This window comes from Oncorhynchus keta, chromosome 22 (genome assembly GCF_023373465.1).
Source record: "Oncorhynchus keta strain PuntledgeMale-10-30-2019 chromosome 22, Oket_V2, whole genome shotgun sequence".
NCBI classification, from domain to species: domain Eukaryota; kingdom Metazoa; phylum Chordata; class Actinopteri; order Salmoniformes; family Salmonidae; genus Oncorhynchus; species Oncorhynchus keta.
In genome coordinates, this window is record NC_068442.1 from 46,754,707 (window position 1) to 46,781,809 (window position 27,103).

Genomic DNA, 27,103 nt, shown 5'->3' on the forward strand with positions numbered 1-27,103 from the left:
TACGCAGCCGGGAGAAGGGAATTATAATTATTATATTCAGCCCAAGGGCACAAAGGCCACCGACTGCAAACAGCATGGATTTCTTGGGGGGGCATTACATCCACACAAAGGGGATGCAGCTGGGAAAATCTAGGCATTATCAAGTGCTTTCAAATTCAAATTGTGAATGAGAGACTGATGAAGTGTGTGTGCAGCCTGCGCAAAAAACAAAACAAAGCAGAGCTTTTTTCAAGTCATCATTAGAGTCTCATCATGCCGCCTTAGAACGTATGAATGTTTTAAAAATCTAAACATATAGACCAACGTTTGTATCACAACTAAAGTTACATAAATAACTCTAATTTAAGCAGATAGGAGGACTTGGTTCTTTGTTAACCGTTCATCACAGAATAGCTGCATTTGGACACTCCCTCAAATCGTTTGGAGAAAATATCCTTTCTATTTAATTCAGCTTTGTTCACTTGTATTCTTCATTATAGAAAATAATGCCACAGAATACTAAGCAAATCTTGTCTGCTAAATGAACTAGTGTAGCCCAAAGCCATTTGGCATAGCCAGATCAGGACCTAACATAAGGACAACTCAGAGTATGTTATTGCCAGGTTGCAGTTGTAAATGAGAACTTGTTCTCAATTGGCCTACCTGGTTAAATAAAGGTTAAATAAAATATAAACATTTAAAAAAATATATAAATGTGATGGTGTAGGCTATATTATAATATAATAATAATAATATAATAATAATATATGCCATTTAGCAGACGCTTTTATCCAAAGCGACTTACAGTCATGTGTGCATACATTCTACGTATGGGTGGTCCCGGGAATTGAACCCACTACCCTGGCGTTACAAGCGCCATGCTCTACCAACTGAGCTACAGAAGATATTACATGGATGTATTGTGATGGTGTAGGCTATATTACATGGATTCACTGTGATGGTGTAGGCTATATTACATGGATTTATTGTGAAGGTGTAGGCTGTATTACATGGATTTATTGTGAAGGTGTAGGCTATATTACATGGATGTATTGTGAAGGTGTAGGCTGTATTACATGGATTTATTGTGAAGGTGTAGGCTATATTACATAGATTTATTGTGAAGGTGTAGGCTGTATTACATGGATTTATTGTGAAGGTGTAGGCTATATTACATGGATTTATTGTGAAGGTGTAGGCTGTATTACATGGATTTATTGTGAAGGTGTAGGCTGTATTACATGGATTCATTGTGAAGGTGTAGGCTGTATTACATGGATTTATTGTGAAGGTGTAGGCTGTATTACATGGATTTATTGTGAAGGTGTAGGCTGTATTACATGGATTTATTGTGAAGGTGTAGGCTGTATTACATGGATTTATTGTGAAGGTGTAGGCTGTATTACATGGATTTATTGTGAAGGTGTAGGCTATATTACATGGATTTATTACAGTTTTTAAAATGTAGATGTTCCAAAAGTCTGCATCAGTGGCTTGTAGACTATGTGTGGAAGCCAGGAGATGCTAAATGTGTTTATGTTAATTACCGTGAGTTATTTGCTTGACAATCACCGGCTGATGAAATTTTGCGACCACCACAACCATAGTCTCTCCAGATTTGTTTGATCGGGTTCAAGTCCTTGCTCTGGCCGGGCCACTCAAGGACATTCAGAAACTTGTCCCGAAGCCACACTTGCGTTGTCTTGGCTGTCTTTATACTGTTGGAAGTTGAACCTTCCTATAGGCTGGAGATCAGTAAACCATAGTGATCTTTGTCATTGTTTACTAACTACTGCCCACACCAGACCATGGGTTCAAATAGTATTTGTTATGTTTTCTTTCACATTCGCTAGCTATGCTCGACTAAGCTTGCCTGGCCCAATGGAACCAATTGAATAGTCCCAAAAGTGCAAATCATGTTCAGCATCATGTCCACCCGGCCAGTTGTAGGCGTCATCACAAGTACAGTATCATTCTGAACTCCTTGTGGAAAGGGGCAAGACAGTGGAGAGAACATGGCAGCTGAGGTTGTTTCTATGACTGGAGCTTTCCTAGGTGCATGTCTGCCCTTAGGGGAGAAGGGGAAAAGGAGGATCTGTTGCCAGATTGGGTTGTTTCCAAACCATGTTTGGTGTAACAGCAGCTCTGGGCGTCTTTAGACTTGCCAGCCCGTCTCGTGCCCTTCCGAGTGCCTCTATGAAACAGGGATCAAAGGGAGGACAGCAGAGAGGGAAGAGAGGAGAGGAGGGAGACAGGAGAGGGGGAAGAGAGGAGAGGAGAGGAGGGAGACTGGAGAGAGAGAAGATAGGAGGGAGACAGGAGAGAGGGAAGAGAGGAGAGGAGGGAGACAGGAGAGATGGAAGAGAGGAGAGGAGGGAGACAGGAGAGATGGAAGAGAGGAGAGGAGGGAGACAGGAGAGAGAGAGAGGAGAGGAGGGAGACAGGAGAGAGGGAGACAGGAGAGAGGGAAGAGAGGAAAGAGGGAAGAGAGGAGAGAGGGGAGGAGCGAGACAGGAGAGAGGGAAGAGAGGAGAGGAGGGAGACAGGAGAGAGGGAAGAGAGGAGAGGAGGGAGACAGGAGTGAGGGAAGAGAGGAGAGGAGAGGAGGGAGACAGGAGAGAGGGAAGAGAGGAGAGGAGGGAGACAGGAGAGGAGGGAGACAGGAGAGGGGGAAGAGAGGAGAGGAGAGGAGAGGAGGGAGACAGGAGAGAGAGAAGATAGGAGGGAGACAGGAGAGAGGGAAGAGAGGAGAGGAGGGAGACAGGAGAGATGGAAGAGAGGAGAGGAGGGAGACAGGAGAGAGAGAGAGGTGAGGAGGGAGACAGGAGAGAGGGAGACAGGAGAGAGGGAAGAGAGGAAAGAGGGAAGAGGGGAGAGAGGGGAGGAGGGAGACAGGAGAGAGGGAAGAGAGGAGAGGAGGGAGACAGGAGAGAGGGAAGAGAGGAGAGGAGGGAGACAGGAGTGAGGGAAGAGAGGAGAGGAGGGAGACAGGAGAGAGGGAAGAGAGGAGAGGAGGGAGACAGGAGAGAGGGAAGAGAGGAGGGGAGGGATACAGGAGAGAGGGAAGAGAGGAGAGGAGGGAGACAGAAGAGAGGGAAGAGAGGAGAGGAGGGAGACAGGAGAGAGGAGAGGAGGGAGACAGGAGAGAGAGAAGAGGAGGGAGACAGGAGAGAGGGGAGAGGAGGGAGACAGGAGAGTGAGAGAAGAGTAGAGAGGAGGGAGACAGGAGAGAGGGAGACAGGAGAGAGGGGAGAGGAGGGAGACAGGAGAGAGGGGAGAGGAGGGAGACAGGAGAGTGAGAGAAGAGTAGAGAGGAGGGAGACAGGAGAGAGGGAGACAGGAGAGAGGGAGACAGGAGAGGGGAAAGGGAGGAGGGAGGGAGGAGAGAGTGCGGGTGTCATTATCAAAGACTCCAGTGACCCACTTTTACTTTTTGCAGCGAGAGAGCTTTCTGGTTTACTGCCTTATGGAAAGCCTTCTTTAGAGTTTCAGTTTGATGGTAGCTTGTTAATGTAGTGCCTGAAATCATAGTACCTTACCTCAGAGCAGCTCACACAAGACACACTGCAAAGTGCAGGGCAATGAAAAGAAAATGGGGATTCGAATAAAGGCTGTGCTTTTCGATTTCTCCATCCAGTCATATATTAGGAATACATTCATCAATTAGATATGTCTGCATTTTGAAGGTGCTTTAGCGATCAGCTCAGATCTTTACTACTCTGCAGTCCTTCATCTCTCTCTACTTCTATCATCTCTCCTTCTCTCACTTTCTATCCTTCTCAATGTCACTCCATTCCCCTCCATCCATCCCTCTGTCTCCCACCCCTTCTCCTTACCCCTTACCTCTCACTCTCAAACCTTCCTTTACACCACTCCCTCTCTCTCTCCACCCCCTTCCCCTCTCTCCCTCCGTCCCTCCATCCACTCTCTCTCTACAGCGCCTAGCCAACTCCAAGGCCCATACGTCCAGGTTTATCAGTGCCAACCTACCCTGCAACAAGTTCAAGAACCGTCTGGTGAACATCATGCCCTACGAGACCACCCGCGTCTGCCTGCAGCCAATCAGGGGCCTCGAGGGCTCAGACTACATTAACGCCAGCTTCATCGACGGATACAGGTAGGTGGAATGGTTGGGTGTGAGTCAGAAGTGTGTGTAAGTGGGGAGGTGGTAGAACGAGTGAGTGAGTGAGTGAGTGAGTGAGTGAGTGAGTGAGTGAGTGAGTGAGTGAGTGAGTGAGTGAGTGAGTGAGTGAGTGAGTGAGTGAGTGAGTGAGAGCACGAGTGAGAGCACGAGTGAGAGCACGAGTGAGCGAACAGCAAGTGTGACAATATCAAAATTGCAATAAACCTGTTTCAATGGTTTGATGAAACTGATTAGGGAGCGGACTCCCCCTGCTACATGTCTGACCTGATTGTGTGTTTGTGTTACCAGGCAACAGAAGGCCTACATTGCAACGCAGGGCCCGTTGGCAGAGACCACAGAGGACTTCTGGAGGATGATGTGGGAGAACAACTCCACTATTGTAGTCATGCTCACCAAACTCAGAGAGATGGGCAGGGTAGGGAGTCTCTCTCTCTCTCTCTCCTCTTCTGTTTCCTTCCTATCCTGTCTCTCTTTCCTGTCTCCCTCCTCTCCCCTCTTCCCCCTCTCCTCTCTCCCTCCTCTCCTCTCTTCTCCCTCTCCTGTCTCCCTCTCTCATGTCTCCCTCCTCTCCTCTCCTGTCTCCCTCTCTCATGTCTCCCTCCTCTCCTCTCTTCTCCCTCCTGTCCTGTCCTCACCCCCTCACCCCATATCTGGGTGTCTCACTCTCTCTCTCTCTGTGTCCACAGGAAAAGTGTCATCAGTACTGGCCCGCTGAGCGTTCGGCCAGGTACCAGTACTTTGTGGTGGACCCCATGGCTGAGTACAACATGCCCCAGTACATCCTCCGAGAGTTCAAAGTCACCGATGCAAGGGTGAGTATGTGTGTGTGTGAGTGCGTGCGTGTGTCCATCCATGTGTAGGTCCATGTGTGTGTGTGTGTGTGTTTGTTTGTTTGTTTGTTTGTGTGTGTGTGTGTGTGTGTGTGTGTGTGTGTGTGTGTGTGTGTGTGTGTGTGTGTGTGTGTGTGTGTGTGTGTGTGTGTGTGTGTGTGTGTGTGTGTGTGTGTGTGTGTGTGTGTGTGTGTGTGTGTGTGTTTGACTGCTGTCCTTAGAGATGACTCATTGTATTTCTATTCGTGTTGCTCTGCCTCTTAGAATGGCTCCTACTGTTTATGCCTAGCACATGTTCCATTTAACCTTTCACCTTTCACCTGTATCATCAGTGAGGCTGGAGGAAGCCAAGCTGATTGCGGCCATTTTCCTCCATCACATGACTATACAGTGCTGATGGGGTAGGTGTCATGCGGGCGATAGTATGATTGCTCTTTATACCACGTTTAAAGGGGCAATCCGCTCTTCAAACAACTACAAAGCAGGCACCCTGCCACTGTTTTGGTGAACACCTGAGGGATGGGTTTGGAGAAGATCACAGACGCCTTTAATGACGGGTTTTTTTCGTTTTTTTTCTCACCTTTATTTAACTAGGCAAGTCAGTTAAGAACAGATTCTTATTTTCAATGACGGCCTAGGAACAGTGGGTTAACTACCTGTTCAGGGGCAGAACGACAGATTTGTACCTTGTCAGCTCGGGGATTTGAACTTGCAACCTTCCAGTTACTAGCCCTAGCCAATGTTTAGATCACGTGAGAGTTTTCACCTGACGAATATCCTCTTTATCGAAACGCTGTATAAACGTTTTATATACGTTGTATACGTGTTATTAGGAGCATACAGCGTAAGGTATTTTTATCCATTAACCCAATACCTACGTTTTATGAAGGATGTACATAGTAGCACAACCATTTCTACGATAGTATGATTACCCGTGGTCTGTCTAAGCACCAAGGCCCATTGTACAGTATAGGCAGCGGCCATTTTGTGTCCAAATGTAGAGTTAACTGTACTGCAGAACACTGGCCTACCTGGGACTGGCGCACATGTTGGATTGCTGCTTGAGCCAGCATGGAGGCTAGTAAGGACGGCTCATGTTGGTCTGAACCTGGCCTAGCCCTCAGCCCCATGCTACTCCCATACACACACACAGTATACCCTCCCCTCAAACTCACACACACACACACAGTAAGGTGGGCTCATGTTGGTCTGAACCTGGCCTAGCCCTCAGCCCCATGCTACAGTAAGGAGGGCTCATGTTGGTCTGAACCTGGCCTAGCCCTCAGCCCCACGCTACAGTAAGGAGGACTCATGTTGGTCTGAACCTGGCCTAGCCCTCAGCCCCACGCTACAGTAAGGAGGGCTCATGTTGGTCTGAACCTGGCCTAGCCCTCAGCCCCATGCTACAGTAAGGAGGGCTCATGTTGGTCTGAACCTGGCCTAGCCCTCAGCCCCACGCTACAGTAAGGAGGGCTCATGTTGGTCTGAACCTGGCCTAGCCCTCAGCCCCATGCTACAGTAAGGAGGGCTCATGTTGGTCTGAACCTGGCCTAGCCCTCAGCACCATGCTACAGTAAGGAGGGATCATGTTGGTCTGAACCTGGCCGAGCCCTCAGCCCCATGCTACTGTAAGGAGGGCTCATGTTGGTCTGAACCTGGCCTAGCCCTCAGCCCCATGCTACAGTAAGGAGGGCTCATGTTGGTCTGAACCTGGCCGAGCCCTCAGCCCCATGCTACTGTAAGGAGGGCTCATGTTGGTCTGAACCTGGCCTAGCCCTCAGCCCCATGCTACAGTAAGGAGGGCTCATGTTGGTCTGAACCTGGCCGAGCCCTCAGCGCCATGCTACAGTAAGGAGGGCTCATGTTGGTCTGAACCTGGTCTAACCCTCAGCCCCATGCTACTCCCATACACACACACAGTATACCCTCCCCTCAAATTCACACACACACACAGTAAGGAGGGCTCATGTTGGTCTGAACCTGGCCTAGCCCTCAGCCCCATGCTACTGTAAGGAGGGCTCATGCTGGTCTGAACCTGGCCTAGCCCTCAGCCCCATGCTGCAGTAAGAAGGGCTCATGTTGGTCTGAACCTGGCCTAGACCTCAGCACCACGCTACAGTAAGGAGGGCTCATGTTGGTCTGAACCTGGCCTAGCCCTCAGCACCACGCTACAGTAAGGAGGGCTCATGTTGGTCTGAACCTGGCCTAGCCCTCAGCACCACGCTACAGTAAGGAGGGCTCATGTTGGTCTGAACCTGGCCTAGCCCTCAGCACCACGCTACAGTAAGGAGGGCTCATGTTGGTCTGAACCTGGCCTAGCCCTCAGCACCACGCTACAGTAAGGAGGGCTCATGTTGGTCTGAACCTGGCCTAGCCCTCAGCACCACGCTACAGTAAGGAGGGCTCATGTTGGTCTGAACCTGGCCTAGCCCTCAGCACCACGCTACAGTAAGGAGGGCTCATGTTGGTCTGAACCTGGCCTAGACCTCAGCACCATGCTACAGTAAGGAGGGCTCATGTTGGTCTGAACCTGGCCTAGACCTCAGCACCACGCTACAGTAAGGAGGGCTCATGTTGGTCTGAACCTGGCCTAGACCTCAGCACCACGCTACAGTAAGGAGTGTCTGTGAAGGGTGAACTGGAGCGGCAGCAGTGGTTCTAGACTGTGTTAATTATGGGCCGAACGCGTAACCTCCCCTCAAGCAATGAAAGGACCTGTAATCAGAGATGCCCGAAGGAAGAGAGAGAGGCAGACGAGGAGAAGAGAGAGAGAGAAAGGGAAGAGAGAGAGTAGAGAGAGAGGAAGAGTGAAGAGAGAGGGGGGAGAGAGAGAGAGAGAGAGTGGGGGAGAGAGGGACTTGTAATCAAGGAAAGGAGACAAGGTTGGAGACTAGGGAATATTTTGGCGCAGTTTAGGATGTAGCCTTCTCTACTTACCTATCCTTTCTTTCCTGATCTTGGACCTGAAATCACTTTAAAGGTATAAATAGTCAAGTTGAAGCTTATCCACTTGGTTCAATTATCAATGTTCACCGAAGGAAAGGGAATGTTTGAGTATTGCTTTGGGGTGCTGTGTCTTCTCTTCAGTCTCACCTTCCAAAATCTAATTCAGAGATCATCTTCCTTCCCTCCCGGTGGACTACTGAGATTAAGACACCACTATAATTGACTATCCTTTAGTGGAGATTCAAATTAAAACATTTTCTCAAGAAATCCAGTCTTCACCGATGTGGGTGGCCACCCTCCAATTCACTCCCCCCACCCGTATCCTTCCTCCTCCTTCGATCCGTCTGTCAGCTTGCTCCATCAATCTGTCCTCTGTCCAGGATTACCTCATTTAACACGGTGTCCAGAAGAATACGCTTGTCACGCCAGACTCCCTATTGATTTCCTCTAACCGGGACTTATTCTTCGGCAAAAACTACAAGCTAAAATGGATTGAGAGAGTGAGGGAGAGAAAGAGAGAGACGGGGGAGAGAGAGAGATAGAGAGACAAGGAGGGAGCGAGAAAGAGGGACTGAGGGAGTGAGAGAAAGGAAAGACTGTCAGAGAGTTTGAGAGCAAAAGGGAGGAATAGTGATATCTGACAGATGGATGTCAGGGGAGACAGTAGTGATAGCCTGACAGATGGATGTCAGGGGAAACAGTAGTGATAGCCTGACAGATGGATGTCAGCGGATACAGTAGTGATAGCCTGACAGATGGATGTCAGGGGAGACAGTAGTGATAGCCTGACAGATGGATGTCAGAGGAGACAGTAGTGATAGCCTGACAGATGGATGTCAGGGGAAACAGTAGTGATAGCCTGACAGATGGATGTCAGGGGAAACAGTAGTGATAGCCTGACAGATGGATGTCAGAGGAGACAGTAGTGATAGCCTGACAGATGGATGTCAGGGGAAACAGTAGTGATAGCCTGACAGATGGATGTCAGAGGAGACAGTAGTGATAGCCTGACAGATGGATGTCAGAGGAGACCTGACAGATGGATGTGATAGCCTGACAGATGGATGTCAGGGAGACAGTAGTGATAGCCTGACAGATGGATGTCAGATAGCCTGACAGATGGATGTCAGGGGATAGCCTGACAGATGGATGTGATAGCCTGACAGATGGATGTCAGAGGAGTGATAGCACAGATGGATGTGATAGCCTGACAGATGGATGTCAGGGGAGACAGTAGTGATAGCCTGACAGATGGATGTCAGGGGAGACAGTAGTGATAGCCTGACAGATGGATGTCAGAGGAGACAGTAGTGATAGCCTGACAGATGGATGTCAGAGGAGACAGTAGTGATAGCCTGACAGATGGATGTCAGAGGAGACAGTAGTGATAGCCTGACAGATGGATGTCAGAGGAGACAGTAGTGATAGCCTGACAGATGGATGTCAGGGGAGACAGTAGTGATAGCCTGACAGATGGATGTCAGGGGAGACCTGACAGATGGATGTCAGTGATGATAGCCTGACAGATGGATGTCAGGGGAGACAGTAGTGATAGCCTGACAGATGGATGTCAGTCAGGGGAGACAGTGAGTGATAGCCTGACAGATGGATGTCAGGGGAGACAGTAGTGATAGCCTGACAGATGGATGTCAGAGGAGACAGGAGACAGTAGTGATAGCCTGACAGATGGATGTCAGAGGAGACAGTAGTGATAGCCTGACAGATGGATGTCAGAGGAGACAGATGGAGTGATAGCCTGACAGATGGATGTCAGAGGAGACAGTAGTGATAGCCAGGGAGACAGTAGTGATGACAGATGGATGTCAGGGGAGACAGTAGTGATAGCCTGACAGATGGATGTCAGAGGAGACAGTAGTGATAGCCTGACAGATGGATGTCAGGGAGAGACAGTAGTGATAGCCTGACAGATGGATGTCAGGGATGTCAGACAGTAGTGATAGCCTGATGTCAGATGGATGTCAGGGATGTCAGACAGTAGTGATAGCCTGACAGATGGATGTCAGAGGAGACAGTAGTGATAGCCTGACAGATGGATGTCAGAGGAGACAGTAGTGATAGCCTGACAGATGGATGTCAGAGGAGACAGTAGTGATAGCCTGACAGATGGATGTCAGAGGAGACAGTAGTGATAGCCTGACAGATGGATGTCAGAGGAGACAGTAGTGATAGCCTGACAGATGGATGTCAGAGGAGACAGTAGTGATAGCCTGACAGATGGATGTCAGATGGATGTCAGAACAGTAGTGATAGCCTGACAGATGGATGTCAGGGACAGTAGTGAAACAATGGAGTGATAGCCTGACAGATGGATTCCTTACCTCTCTCACCCCACCCCTCTCTCTTCTTCTGTTGTGGAGACAGTAGTGATAGCCTGACAGATGGATGTCATCTGTCCTCCCCCAGGGGAGACAGTAGTGATAGCCTGACAGATGGATGTCAGTAGGACCTCTCTCATCCCACCCCTCTCTTATTCTGTTGTCATCCGTCCTCCTCCCTTACCTCTCTCATCCCACCCCTCTCTCTTCTTCTGTTGTCATCTGTCCTCCCCCTTACCTCTCTCATCCCACCCCTCTCTTATTCTGTTGTCATCCGTCCTCCCCCCTTACCTCTCTCATCCCACCCCTCTCTTATTTTGTTGTCATCCGTCCTCCTCCCTTACCTCTCTCACCCCACCCCTCTCTCTTCTTTTGTTGTCATCTGTCCTCCCCCCTTACCTCTCTCATCCCACCCCTCTCTTATTCTGTTGTCATCTGTCCTCCTCCCTTACATCTCTCATCCCACCCCTCTCTTATTCTGTTGTCATCCGTCCTCCCTTACCTCTCTCACCCCACCCCTCTCTCTTCTTCTGTTGTCATCTGTCCTCCTCCCTTACCTCTCTTTTCCTCTTTCCATCCATTCTTTTCCCTCTCCTTCCACTCACTCAGGACGGGCAGTCCAGGACAGTGCGGCAGTTCCAGTTCACTGATTGGCCGGAGCAGGGGGTGCCCAAGTCAGGAGAGGGCTTCATAGACTTCATAGGCCAGGTGCACAAAACCAAGGAGCAGTTTGGCCAGGACGGACCCATCTCTGTCCACTGCAGGTGAGGATCTTTTGTGTGTGTGTGTAGATCTGGGTAAGAGTGTGTAGGCATCCAGCTCCCAGAATGTTAAAGGGATCGTGCAGGTCTTAAATGTTATCTCTCTCTCTCTCTCTCTCTCTCTCTCTCTCTCTCTCTCTCTCTCTCTCTCTCTCTCTCTCTCTCTCTCTCTCTCTCTCTCTCAGGTTTAAATTCTGTCTATTTAGATGGAGACGAGCTTATGTCAAATTAGTGTCAAAAGTTGAGGATTTTTGCTAACCCAAACTCTTTTTCTAACCTTAACCTAATTTTCCTAACCTGCTGTGTTAGTTCTCCTAACCTGCTACGAAAACATTTATTCTGAGAAAAGCTGTACCACATCTAGTCCAAAACACCCTGTGACAAGCTGTGACCAGCTCCCAGGGAAGAGCTTTCACCACACTGCAGGGGAGGATAGGATTGGTGTGGATGGGGTTAGAGGGATGGAGGGATAGCAGCGGGGCGTGGTGGAACAGTTGTTGAGAGGACTGAATGGGGACAGACTTTGTGGTGACACAAGAAGGCGAGGAAGCACGGACTCTATAGGGATGCTCAACTCTTTGTCCTTAGTTCCATTTTTTGGGGGGGGGGGTTTCATTGGTGACCTTTCAACTCCAGTCCACTACCGACTTTTGCAACCCCTGTCTTCTCCTCTTCTATCTCCAGTCAGAAACCGTCATGGGGTGGGTAGGATGAAAATACATATCTGCTGTCATAACAATTATTGTTCCATTGGTGAAGGGGAAGTCATTTCACACCAAAGCAGCTTACAGAGACAGCCCTCAAGAATTTCAGGATCAAACTTAAGACTCACCCTATTTCTGGGGACTGTTACAGAGAAAGGTTTGCAATGGGGACTTAATGAGGTGGAGTTTGCGCGTGTGTGTGTGTGTGTGTGCGTTCATGTGGGTTCGAGATTGTGTACGTTCATGCGCGCGTGTGTTCATTTTGTGTTGTGTCGGTATGTGGGCAGGCATCAAAGTCAATTGTGTACATGCATCACATCAATATTACCTCTGACATGATCAGTTTAGAGTCAGGTGTTAAACCGTGTCGCGACGGCACATGATGACTGGTATCTGAGGACAGGAGAAATAACAACCTTGATGACTGGTATCTGAGAACAGGAGAAATAACAACCTTGATGACTGGTATCTGAGAACAGGAGAAATAACAACCTTGATGACTGGTATCTGACAACAGGAGAAATAACAACCTTGATGACTGGTATCTGAGGACAGGAGAAATAACAACCTTGATGACTGGTATCTGAGAACAGGAGAAATAACAACCTTGATGACTGGTATCTGACAACAGGAGAAATAACAACCTTGATGACTGGTATCTGAGGACAGGAGAAATAACAACCTTGATGACTGGTATCTGAGGACAGGAGAAATAACAACCTTGATGACTGGTATATGAGGACAGGAGAAATAACAACCTTGATGACTGGTATCTGAGAACAGGAGAAATAACAACCTTGATGACTGGTATCTGAGAACAGGAGAAATAACAACCTTGATGACTGGTATCTGAGGACAGGAGAAATAACAACCTTGATGACTGGTATATGAGGACAGGAGAAATAACAACCTTGATGACTGGTATCTGAGAACAGGAGAAATAACAACCTTGATGACTGGTATCTGAGAACAGGAGAAATAACAACCTTGATGACTGGTATCTGAGGACAGGAGAAATAACAACCTTGATGACTGGTATCTAGAGACAGGAGAAATAACAACCTTGATGACTGGTATCTGAGGACAGGAGAAATAACAACCTTGATGACTGGTATCTAGGGACAGGAGAAATAACAACCTTGATGACTGGTATCTAGGGACAGGAGAAATAACAACCTTGATGACTGGTATCTAGGGACAGGAGAAATAACAACCTTGATGACTGGTATCTGAGAACAGGAGAAATAACAACCTTGATGACTGGTATCTGAGGACAGGAGAAATAACAACCTTGATGACTGGTATCTAGGGACAGGAGAAATAACAACCTTGATGACTGGTATCTGGGGACAGGAGAAATAACAACCTTGATGACTGGTATCTGAGAACAGGAGAAATAACAACCTTGATGACTGGTATCTAGGGACAGGAGAAATAACAACCTTGATGACTGGTATCTGAGGACAGGAGAAATAACAACCTTGATGACTGGTATCTGAGAACAGGAGAAATAACAACCTTGATGACTGGTATCTAGGGACAGGAGAAATAACAACCTTGATGACTGGTATATGGGGACAGGAGAAATAACAACCTTGATGACTGGTATCTGTGAACAGGAGAAATAACAACCTTGATGACTGGTATCTAGGGACAGGAGAAATAACAACCTTGATGACTGGTATCTAGGAACAGGAGAAATAACAACCTTGATGACTGGTATCTAGGGACAGGAGAAATAACAACCTTGATGACTGGTATCTGAGAACAGGAGAAATAACAACCTTGATGACTGGTATCTGAGAACAGGAGAAATAACAACCTTGATGACTGGTATCTGAGGACAGGAGAAATAACAACCTTGATGACTGGTATCTGAGAACAGGAGAAATAACAACCTTGATGACTGGTATCTGAGGACAGGAGAAATAACAACCTTGATGACTGGTATCTGAGAACAGGAGAAATAACAACCTTGATGACTGGTATCTGAGAACAGGAGAAATAACAACCTTGATGACTGGTATCTGAGGACAGGAGAAATAACAACCTTGATGACTGGTATCTAGGGACAGGAGAAATAACAACCTTGATGACTGGTATCTGAGAACAGGAGAAATAACAACCTTGATGACTGGTATCTGAGAACAGGAGAAATAACAACCTTGATGACTGGTATCTGAGGACAGGAGAAATAACAACCTTGATGACTGGTATCTGAGAACAGGAGAAATAACAACCTTGATGACTGGTATCTGAGGACAGGAGAAATAACAACCTTGATGACTGGTATCTGAGGACAGGAGAAATAACAACCTTGATGACTGGTATCTAAGAACAGGAGAAATAACAACCTTGATGACTGGTATCTGATCTGAACAGGAGAAATAACAACCTTGATGACTGGTATCTAGGGACAGGAGAAATAACAACCTTGATGACTGGTATCTGTATCTGAGAACAGGAGAAATAACAACCTTGATGACTGGTATCTGAGGACAGGAGAAATAACAACCTTGATGACTGGTATCTGAGAACAGGAGAAATAACAACCTTGATGACTGGTATCTGAGAACAGGAGAAATAACAACCTTGATGACTGGTATCTGAGGACAGGATGAGAAATAACAACCTTGATGACTGGTATCTGAGAACAGGAGAAATAACAACCTTGATGACTGGTATCTAAGGACAGGAGAAATAACAACCTTGATGACTGGTATCTGAGGACAGGAGAAATAACAACCTTGATGACTGGTATCTGAGGACAGGAGAAATAACAACCTTGATGACTGGTATCTGGGACAGGAGAAATAACAACCTTGATGACTGGTATCTGAGAACAGGAGAAATAACCCTTGATGACTGGTATCTGAGGACAGGAGAAATAACAACCTTGATGACTGGTATCTGAGAACAGGAGAAATAACAACCTTGATGACTGGTATCTGAGAACAGGAGAAATAACAACCTTGATGACTGGTATCTGAGAACAGGAGAAATAACAACCTTGATGACTGGTATCTGAGAACAGGAGAAATAACAACCTTGATGACTGGTATCTGAGAACAGGAGAAATAACAACCTTGATGACTGGTATCTGAGAACAGGAGAAATAACAACCTTGATGACTGGTATAACAACCTTGATGACTGGTATCTGAGAACAGGAGAAATAACAACCTTGATGACTGGTATCTGAGAACAGGAGAAATAACAACCTTGATGACTGGTATCTGAGAACAGGAGAAATAACAACCTTGATGACTGGTATCTGAGAACAGGAGAAATAACAACCTTGATGACTGGTATCTGAGGACAGGAGAAATAACAACCTTGATGACTGGTATCTGAGAACAGGAGAAATAACAACCTTGATGACTGGTATCTGAGGACAGGAGAAATAACAACCAACCTTGATGACTGGTATCTGAGAACAGGAGAAATAACAACCTTGATGACTGGTATCTGAGGACAGGAGAAATAACAACCTTGATGACTGGTATCTGAGGACAGGAGAAATAACAACCTTGATGACTGGTATCTGAGGACAGGAGAAATAACAACCTTGATGACTGGTATCTGAGAACAGGAGAAATAACTTGATGACTGGTATCTGAGGACAGGAGAAATAACAACCTTGATGACTGGTATCTGAGAACAGGAGAAATAACAACCTTGACTGACTGGTATCTGGTAGAACAGGAGAAATAACAACCTTGATGACTGGTATCTGAGGACAGGAGAAATAACAACCTTGATGACTGGTATCTGAGAACAGGAGAAATAACAACCTTGATGACTGAGAACAGGAGAAATAACAACCTTGATGACTGGTATCTGAGGACAGGAGAAATAACAACCTTGGAGAAATAACAACCTTGATGACTGGTATCTAAGGACAGGAGAAATAACAACCTTGATGACTGGTATCTGAGGACAGGAGAAATAACAACCTTGATGACTGGTATCTGAGGGACAGGAGAAATAACAACCTTGATGACTGGTATCTGAGGGACAGGAGAAATAACAACCTTGATGACTGGTATCTGACAGGAGAAATAACAGGACTGGTATCTGAGAACAGGAGAAATAACAACCTTGATGACTGGTATCTGAGAACAGGAGAAATAACAACCTTGATGACTGGTATCTGAGGACAGGAGAAATAACAACCTTGATGACTGGTATCTGAGGACAGGAGAAATAACAACCTTGATGACTGGTATCTGAGGACAGGAGAAATAACAACCTTGATGACTGGTATCTGAGGACAGGAGAAATAACAACCTTGATGACTGGTATCTGAGGACAGGAGAAATAACAACCTTGATGACTGGTATCTGAGGACAGGAGAAATAACAACCTTGATGACTGGTATCTGAGAACAGGAGAAATAACAACCTTGATGACTGGTATCTGAGGACAGGAGAAATAACAACCTTGATGACTGGTATCTGAGGACAGGAGAAATAACAACCTTGATGACTGGTATCTGAGGACAGGAGAAATAACAACCTTGATGACTGGTATCTGAGAACAGGAGAAATAACAACCTTGATGACTGGTATCTGAGGACAGGAGAAATAACAACCTTGATGACTGGTATCTGAGGACAGGAGAAATAACAACCTGGTATCTGATGACTGGTATCTGAGAACAGGAGAAATAACAACCTTGATGACTGGTATCTGAGGACAGGAGAAATAACAACCTTGATGACTGGTATCTGAGGACAGGAGAAATAACAACCTTGATGACTGGTATCTGAGGACAGGAGAAATAACAACCTTGATGACTGGTATCTGAGGACAGGAGAAATAACAACCTTGATGACTGGTATCTGAGAACAGGAGAAATAACAACCTTGATGACTGGTATCTGAGAACAGGAGAAATAACAACCTTGATGACTGGTATCTGAGGACAGGAGAAATAACAACCTTGATGACTGGTATCTGAGGGACAGGAGAAATAACAACCTTGATGACTGGTATCTGAGGACAGGACCTTGAGACTGGTATCTAGAAGGATAACAACCTTGATGACTGGTATCTGACAGGAGAAATAACAACCTTGATGACTGGTATAGGACAGGACTGAACAGGAGAAATAACAACCTTGATGACTGGTATCTGAGGACAGGAGAAATAACAACCTTGATGACTGGTATCTGAGGACAGGAGAAATAACAACCTTGATGACTGGTATCTGAGAACAGGAGAAATAACAACCTTGATGACTGGTATCTGAGGACAGGAGAAATAACAAACCTTGATGACTGGTATCTGAGAACAGGAGAAATAACAACCTTGATGACTGGTATCTAGAGACAGGAGAAATAACAACCTTGATGACTGGTATCTGAGGGACAGGAGAAATAACAACCTTGATGACTGGTATCTGAGAACAGGAGAAATAACAACCTTGATGACTGGTATCTGAGGACAGGAGAAATAACAACCTTGATGACTGGTATCTGAGAACAGGAGAAATAACAACCTTGATGACTGGTATCTGACAGAGAAATAACAACCTTGATGACTGGTATCTGAGAACAGGAGAAATAACAACCTTGATGACTGGTATCTAGGGACAGGAGAAATAACAACCTTGATGACTGGTATCTGAGGACAGGAGAAATAACAACCTTGATGACTGGTATCTGAGGGACAGGAGAAATAACAACCTTGACTGGTATCTGACAGGAGAAATAACAACCTTGATGACTGGTATCTGGGATAACAACCTTGATGACTGGTATCTAGGGACAGGAGAAATAACAACCTTGATGACTGGTATCTGAGGACAGGAGAAATAACAACCTTGATGACTGGTATCTGAGGACAGGAGAAATAACAACCTTGATGACTGGTATCTAAGGACAGGAGAAATAACAACCTTGATGACTGGTATCTGAGAACAGGAGAAATAACAACCTTGATGACTGGTATCTGAGGACAGGAGAAATAACAACCTTGATGACTGGTATCTGAGAACAGGAGAAATAACAACCTTGATGACTGGTATCTGAGGACAGGAGAAATAACAACCTTGATGACTGGTATCTGAGAAGGAGAAATAACAACCTTGATGACTGGTATCTGAAACAGGAGAAATAACAACCTTGATGACTGGTATCTGAGGACAGGAGAAATAACAACCTTGATGACTGGTATCTGAGAACAGGAGAAATAACAACCTTGATGACTGGTATCTGAGAACAGGAGAAATAACAGGAGAAATAACAACCTTGAACTGGTATCTGAGACAGACTGGACTGGTATCTGAGGACAGGAGAAATAACAACCTTGATGACTGGTATCTGAGGACAGGAGAAATAACAACCTTGATGACTGGTATCTGAGGACAGGAGAAATAACAACCTCTGGTATCTGAGGACAGGAGAAATAACAACCTTGATGACTGGTATCTGAGAACAGGAGAAAATAACAACCTTGATGACTGGTATCTGAGGACAGGAGAAATAACAACCTTGATGACTGGTATCTGAGAACAGGAGAAATAGGACAGGAGAAATAACCCTTGATGACTGGTATCTAGGGACAGGAGAAATAACAACCTTGATGACTGGTATCTGAGGACAGGAGAAATAACAACCTTGATGACTGGTATCTGAGGACAGGAGAAATAACAACCTTGATGACTGGTATCTAGGGACAGGAGAAATAACAACCTTGATGACTGGTATCTGAGGACAGGAGAAATAACAACCTTGATGACTGGTATCTAGGGACAGGAGAAATAACAACCTTGATGACTGGTATCTAGGGACAGGAGAAATAACAACCTTGATGACTGGTATCTGAGGACAGGAGAAATAACAACCTTGATGACTGGTATCTGAGAACAGGAGAAATAACAACCTTGATGACTGGTATCTAGGGACAGGAGAAATAACAACCTTGATGACTGGTATCTAGGGACAGGAGAAATAACAACCTTGATGACTGGTATCTGAGAACAGGAGAAATAACAACCTTGATGACTGGTATCTGAGAACAGGAGAAATAACAACCTTGATGACTGGTATCTGAGGACAGGAGAAATAACAACCTTGATGACTGGTATCTAAGGACAGGAGAAATAACAACCTTGATGACTGGTATCTGAGGACAGGAGAAATAACAACCTTGATGACTGGTATCTGAGGACAGGAGAAATAACAACCTTGATGACTGGTATCTGAGAACAGGAGAAATAACAACCTTGATGACTGGTATCTGAGAACAGGACAGGAGAAACAGGAGAAATAACAACCTTGATGACTGACTGGTATCTGGTATCTGAGGACAGGAGAAATAACAACCTTGATGACTGGTATCTGAGAACAGGAGAAATAACAACCTTGATGACTGGTATCTGAGGACAGGAGAAATCTGAACAGGAGAAATAACCTTGATGACTGGTATCTGAGGACAGGAGAAATAACAACCTTGATGACTGGTATCTGAGAACAGGAGAAATAACAACCTTGATGACTGGTATCTGAGAACAGGAGAAATAACAACCTTGATGACTGGTATCTGAGAACAGGAGAAATAACAACCTTGATGACTGGTATCTGAGGACAGGAGAAATAACAACCTTGATGACTGGTATCTGAGGACAGGAGAAATAACAACCTTGATGACTGGTATCTGAGGACAGGAGAAATAACAACCTTGATGACTGGTATCTGAGAACAGGAGAAATAACAACCTTGATGACTGGTATCTGAGGACAGGAGAAATAACAACCTTGATGACTGGTATCTGAGAACAGGAGAAATAACAACCTTGATGACTGGTATCTGAGAACAGGAGAAATAACAACCTTGATGACTGGTATCTGAGAGACAGGAGAAATAACAACCTTGATGACTGGTATCTGAGGACAGGAGAAATAACAACCTTGATGACTGGTATCTGAGGGACAGGAGAAATAACAACCTTGATGACTGGTATCTGAGAAGAGACAGGAGAAATAACAACCTTGATGACTGGTATCTGAGGACAGGAGAAATAACAACCTTGATGACTGGTATCTGAGGACAGGAGAAATAACAACCTTGAAATAACAACCTTGATGACTGGTATCTGAGGACAGGAGAAATAACAACCTTGATGACTGGTATCTGAGGACAGGAGAAATAACAACCTTGATGACTGGTATCTGAGGACAGGAGAAATAACAACCTTGATGACTGGTATCTGAGGACAGGAGAAATAACAACCTTGATGACTGGTATCTGATGACTGGATCTGAGGAGAGAAATAACAACCTTGATGACTGGTATCTGAGAACAGGAGAAATAACAACCTTGATGACTGGTATCTGAGGACAGGAGAAATAACAACCTTGATGACTGGTATCTGAGGACAGGAGAAATAACAACCTTGATGACTGGTATCTGAGAACAGGAGAAATAACAACCTTGATGACTGGTATCTGAGAACAGGAGAAATAACAACCTTGATGACTGGTATCTGAGGACAGGAGAAATAACAACCTTGATGACTGGTATCTGAGAACAGGAGAAATAACAACCTTGATGACTGGTATCTGAGGACAGGAGAAATAACAACCTTGATGACTGGTATCTGAGGACAGGAGAAATAACAACCTTGATGACTGGTATCTGAGGACAGGAGAAATAACAACCTTGATGACTGGTATCTGAGGACAGGAGAAATAACAACCTTGAACAACCTTGATGACTGGTATCTGAGAACAGGAGAAATAACAACCTTGATGACTGGTATCTGAGGACAGGAGAAATAACAACCTTGATGACTGGTATCTGAGGACAGGAGAAATAACAACCTTGATGACTGGTATGACTAACAACCTTGGACTATCTGAGGACAGGAGAAATAACAACCTTGATGACTGGTATCTGAGGACAGGAGAAATAACAACCTTGATGACTGGTATCTGAGAACAGGAGAAATAACAACCTTGATGACTGGTATCTGAGAACAGGAGAAATAACAACCTGGTATCTGATGACTGGTATCTGAGGACAGGAGAAATAACAACCTTGATGACTGGTATCTGAGGACAGGAGAAATAACAACCTTGATGACTGGTATCTGAGGACAGGAGAAATAACAACCTTGATGACTGGTATCTGAGGACAGGAGAAATAACAACCTTGATGACTGGTATCTGAGGACAGGAGAAATAACAACCTTGATGACTGGTAACAACCTTGATGACTGGTATCTGAGACAGGAGAAATAACTGGTATCTGAGAAATAACAAGGACCTTGATGACTGGTATCTGATGAGGACAGGAGAAATAACAACCTTGATGACTGGTATCTGAGGACAGGAGAAATAACAACCTTGATGACTGGTATCTGAGAACAGGAGAAATAACAACCTTGATGACTGGTATCTGAGGACAGGAGAAATAACAACCTTGATGACTGGTATCTGAGTAGGAGAAATAACAACCTGATGACTGGTATCTGAGAACAGGAGAAATAACAACCTTGATGACTGGTATCTGAGGACAGGAGAAATAACAACCTTGATGACTGGTATCTGAGGACAGGAGAAATAACAACCTTGATGACTGGTATCTGAGGACAGGAGAAATAACAACCTTGATGACTGGTATCTGAGGACAGGAGAAATAACAACCTTGATGACTGGTATCTGAGGACAGGAGAAATAACAACCTTGATGACTGGTATCTGAGGACAGGAGAAATAACAACCTTGATGACTGGTACTGGTATCTGAGACTGACATGAGAACAGGAGAAATAACAACCTTGATGACTGGTATCTAGAGGACAGGAGAAATAACAACCTTGATGACTGGTATCTGACAGGAGAAATAACAACACTGGTATCTGAGGACAGGAGAAATAACAACCTTGATGACTGGTATCTGAGGACAGGAAATAACAACCTTGATGACTGGTATCTGAGAACAGGAGAAATAACAACCTTGATGACTGGTATCTGGGACAGGAGAAATAACAACCTTGATGACTGGTATCTGAGGACAGGAGAAATAACAACCTTGATGACTGGTATCTGAGAACAGGAGAAATAACAACCTTGATGACTGGTATCTAGAGGACAGGAGAAATAACAACCTTGATGACTGGTATCTGAGGACAGGAGAAATAACAACCTTGATGACTGGTATCTGAGGACAGGAGAAATAACAACCTTGATGACTGGTATCTGAGGACAGGAGAAATAACAACCTTGATGACTGGTATCTGAGACTGGTACAGGAGAAATAACAACCTTGATGACTGGTATCTGAGGACAGGAGAAATAACAACCTTGATGACTGGTATCTGAGGACAGGAGAAATAACAACCTTGATGACTGGTATCTGAGACAGGACAGGACTGAAATAACAACCTTGATGACTGGTATCTGAGGAACAGGAGAAATAACAACCTTGATGACTGGTATCTGAGAACAGGAGAAATAACAACCTTGATGACTGACTTATCTAGGTATCTGAGGACAGGAGAAATAACAACCTTGATGACTGGTATCTGAGGACAGGAGAAATAACAACAACTTGATGACTGGTATCTGAGGACAGGAGAAATAACAACCTTGATGACTGGTATCTGAGGACAGGAGAAATAACAACCTTGATGACTGGTATCTGAGGACAGGAGAAATAACAACCTTGATGACTGGTATCTGAGACAGGAGAAATAACAACCTTGATGACTGGTATCTGAGGACAGGAGAAATAACAACCTTGATGACTGGTATCTGAGAACAGGAGAAATAACAACCTTGATGACTGGTATCTGAGAACAGGAGAAATAACAACCTTGATGACTGGTATCTGAGGACAGGAGAAATAACAACCTTGATGACTGGTATCTGAGGACAGGAGAAATAACAACCTTGATGACTGGTATCTGAGGACAGGAGAAATAACAACCTTGATGACTGGTATCTGAGGACAGGAGAAATAACAACTGGTATCTTGATGAACAACTGGTATCTGAGGACAGGAGAAATAACAACCTTGATGACTGGTATCTGAGGACAGGAGAAATAACAACCTTGATGACTGGTATCTGAGGACAGGAGAAATAACAACCTTGGACAGGAGAAATAACAACCTTGATGACTGGTATCTGAGGACAGGAGAAATAACAACCTGATGACTGGTATCTGAGGACAGGAGAAATAACAACCTTGATGACTGGTATCTGAGAACAGGAGAAATAACAACCTTGATGACTGGTATCTGAGAACAGGAGAAATAACAACCTTGATGACTGGTATCTGAGGACAGGAGAAATAACAACCTTGATGACTGGTATCTGAGGACAGGAGAAATAACAACCTTGATGACTGGTATCTGAGAACAGGAGAAATAACAACCTTGATGACTGGTATCTGAGGACAGGAGAAATAACAACCTTGATGACTGGTATCTGAGAACAGGAGAAATAACAACCTTGATGACTGGTATCTGAGGACAGGAGAAATAACAACCTTGATGACTGGTATCTGAGGACAGGAGAAATAACAACCTTGATGACTGGTATCTGAGGACAGGAGAAATAACAACCTTGATGACTGGTATCTGAGGACAGAGAAATAACAGGAGAAATAACAACCTTGATGACTGGTATCTGAGAACAGGAGAAATAACAACCTTGATGACTGGTATCTGAGGACAGGAGAAATAACAACCTTGATGACTGGTATCTGAGAACAGGAGAAATAACAACCTTGATGACTGGTATCTGGTAGGACAGGAGAAATAACAACCTTGATGACTGGTATCTGAGGACAGGAGAAATAACAACCTTGATGACTGGTATCTGGTAGGACAGGAGAAATAACAACCTTGATGACTGGTATCTGAGGACAGGAGAAATAACAACCTTGATGACTGGTATCTGAGGACAGGAGAAATAACAACCTTGATGACTGGTATCTGAGAACAGGAGAAATAACAACCTTGATGACTGGTATCTGAGGACAGGAGAAATAACAACCTTGATGACTGGTATCTGAGGACAGGAGAAATAACAACCTTGATGACTGGTATCTGAATAACAACCTTGATGACTGGTATCTGAGGACAGGAGAAATAACAACCTTGATGACTGGTATCTGAGGACAGGAGAAATAACAACCTTGATGACTGGTATCTGAGGACAGGAGAAATAACAACCTTGATGACTGGTATCTGAGGACAGAACAACCTTGATGACTGGTAGAAACAGGAGAAATAACAACCTTGATGACTGGTATCTGGAGACAGGAGAAATAACAACCTTGATGACTGGTATCTAGGGACAGGAGAAATAACAACCTTGATGACTGGTATCTGAGGACAGGAGAAATAACAACCTTGATGACTGGTATCTGAGGACAGGAGAAATAACAACCTTGATGACTGGTATCTAGAGACAGGAGAAATAACAACCTTGATGACTGGTATCTGAGGACAGGAGAAATAACAACCTTGATGACTGGTATCTGAGGACAGGAGAAATAACAACCTTGATGACTGGTATCTGAGAACAGGAGAAATAACAACCTTGATGACTGGTATCTGAGAACAGGAGAAATAACAACCTTGATGACTGGTATCTGAGGACAGGAGAAATAACAACCTTGATGACTGGTATCTGAGACAGGAGAAATAACAACCTTGATGACTGGTATCTGAGAAGGAGAAATAACAACCTTGATGACTGGTATCTGAGGACAGGAGAAATAACAACCTTGATGACTGGTATCTGAGAAGAAATAACAGATGACTGGTATCTGAGGAACAGGAGAAATAACAACCTTGATGACTGGTATCTGAGGACAGGAGAAATAACAACCTTGATGACTGGTATCTGAGGACAGGAGAAATAACAACCTTGATGACTGGTATCTGAGAAGGAGAAATAACAGGAGAAATAACAACCTTGATGACTGGTATCTGAGAACAGGAGAAATAACAACCTTGATGACTGGTATCTGAGGACAGGAGAAATAACAACCTTGATGACTGGTATCTGAGGACAGGAGAAATAACAACCTTGATGACTGGTATCTGAGAACAGGAGAAATAACAACCTTGATGACTGGTATCTGAGGACAGGAGAAATAACAACCTTGATGACTGGTATCTGAGGACAGGAGAAATAACAACCTTGATGACTGGTATCTGAGGACAGGAGAAATAACAACCTTGATGACTGGTATCTGAGGACAGGAGAAATAACAACCTTGATGACTGGTATCTGAGAACAGGAGAAATAACAACCTTGATGACTGGTATCTGAGAACAGGAGAAATAACAACCTTGATGACTGGTATCTGAGGACAGGAGAAATAACAACCTTGATGACTGGTATCTGAGGACAGGAGAAATAACAACCTTGATGACTGGTATCTGAGAACAGGAGAAATAACAACCTTGATGACTGGTATCTGAGGACAGGAGAAATAACTGGTATCTGAGGACAGGAGAAATTGATGACTGGTATCTGAGGACAGGAGAAATAACAACCTTGATGACTGGTATCTGAGAACAGGAGAAATAACAACCTTGATGACTGGTATCTGAGGACAGGAGAAATAACAACCAACCTTGATGACTGGTATCTGAGGACAGGAGAAATAACAACCTTGATGACTGGTATCTGAGGACAGGAGAAATAACAACCTTGATGACTGGTATCTGAGGACAGGAGAAATAACAACCTTGATGACTGGTATCTGGTATCTGAGACAGGAGAAATAACAACCTTGATGACTGGTATCTGAGAACAGACTGGTAGAAATAACAACCTTGATGACTGGTATCTGAGGACAGGAGAAATAACAACCTTGATGACTGGTATCTGAGGACAGGAGAAATAACAACCTTGATGACTGGTATCTGAGAACAGGAGAAATAACAACCTTGATGACTGGTATCTGAGGACAGGAGAAATAACAACCTTGATGACTGGTATCTAGAGACAGGAGAAATAACAACCTTGATGACTGGTATCTGAGGACAGGAGAAATAACAACCTTGATGACTGGTATCTGAGGACAGGAGAAATAACAACCTCTGGTATCTGAGAACAGGAGAAATAACAACCTTGATGACTGGTATCTAGGGACAGGAGAAATAACAACCTTGATGACTGGTATCTGAGGACAGGAGAAATAACAACCTTGATGACTGGTATCTGAGAACAGGAGAAATAACAACCTTGATGACTGGTATCTGGGACAGGAGAAATAACAACCTTGATGACTGGTATCTGAGGACAGGAGAAATAACAGATGACTGGTAAATAACAACCTTGATGACTGGTATCTAGGGACAGGAGAAATAACAACTGGTATCTTGATGACTGGTATCTAGGGGAGAAATAACAACCTTGATGACTGGTAAGGACAGGAGAAATAACAACCTTGATGACTGGTATCTGAGGACAGGAGAAATAACAACCTTGATGACTGGTATCTGAGGACAGGAGAAATAACAACCTTGATGACTGGTATCTAGGGACAGGAGAAATAACAACCTTGATGACTGGTATCTGAGAACAGGAGAAATAACAACCTTGATGACTGGTATCTGAGGACAGGAGAAATAACAACCTTGATGACTGGTATCTGAGGACAGGAGAAATAACAACCTTGATGACTGGTATCTGAGAACAGGAGAAATAACAACCTTGATGACTGGTATCTGAGGACAGGAGAAATAACAACCTTGATGACTGGTATCTAGAGACAGGAGAAATAACAACCTTGATGACTGGTATCTAGGGACAGGAGAAATAACAACCTTGATGACTGGTATCTGAGGACAGGAGAAATAACAACCTTGATGACTGGTATCTAGGGACAGGAGAAATAACAACCTTGATGACTGGTATCTGAGGACAGGAGAAATAACAACCTTGATGACTGGTATCTGAGGACAGGAGAAATAACAACCTTGATGACTGGTATCTAAGGACAGGAGAAATAACAACCTTGACTGGTATCTGAACCTGAGGACTGGTCTAACAACAACCTTGACTAGGGACAGGAGAAATAACAACCTTGATGACTGGTATCTGAGGACAGGAGAAATAACAACCTTGATGACTGGTATCTAGGGACAGGAGAAATAACAACCTTGATGACTGGTATCTAAGGACAGGAGAAATAACAACCTTGATGACTGGTATCTAAGGACAGGAGAAATAACAACCTTGATGACTGGTATCTGAGGACAGGAGAAATAACAACCTTGATGACTGGTATCTGAGAACAGGAGAAATAACAACCTTGATGACTGGTATCTAGGGACAGGAGAAATAACAACCTTGATGACTGGTATCTGAGAACAGGAGAAATAACAACCTTGATGACTGGTATCTGAGGACAGGAGAAATAACAACCTTGAT

General features: G+C 44.7%; 1 protein-coding gene and 2 long non-coding RNA genes across 4 annotated transcripts in view; 2 read left to right on the forward strand and 1 right to left on the reverse strand.

The window, feature by feature from the left end:
* LOC118400689 (receptor-type tyrosine-protein phosphatase S-like) overlaps positions 1-27,103 on the forward strand; it is a 440,366-nt gene that overhangs the window by 407,363 nt on the left and 5,900 nt on the right. Inside the window, exons 29-32 of the mRNA XM_052475331.1 lie at positions 3,918-4,096; positions 4,412-4,538; positions 4,810-4,935; positions 10,845-10,999. Of these exons, the coding sequence (XP_052331291.1) occupies positions 3,918-4,096; positions 4,412-4,538; positions 4,810-4,935; positions 10,845-10,999 (587 nt within the window). The remainder of the gene's footprint in view (positions 1-3,917; positions 4,097-4,411; positions 4,539-4,809; positions 4,936-10,844; positions 11,000-27,103) is intronic.
* LOC127910675 (uncharacterized) lies at positions 973-1,757 on the forward strand. The gene is made up of 3 exons (XR_008075726.1): positions 973-1,006; positions 1,040-1,138; positions 1,238-1,757. It is a non-coding gene; the product is annotated as an uncharacterized LOC127910675 (long non-coding RNA).
* On the reverse strand, positions 4,977-10,122 carry LOC127910673 (uncharacterized). 2 transcript variants are annotated; one of them, XR_008075723.1, is made up of 8 exons: positions 9,931-10,122; positions 9,206-9,390; positions 7,550-8,931; positions 6,934-7,384; positions 6,554-6,773; positions 6,444-6,498; positions 6,334-6,388; positions 4,977-6,223 (listed from the first exon to the last, which is right to left on the reverse strand). It is a non-coding gene; the product is annotated as an uncharacterized LOC127910673 (long non-coding RNA). The 2 variants fall into 2 exon arrangements; XR_008075724.1 differs by lacking the exons at positions 6,444-6,498; positions 6,554-6,773 and having other exon boundaries at positions 6,334-6,443; positions 7,044-7,384.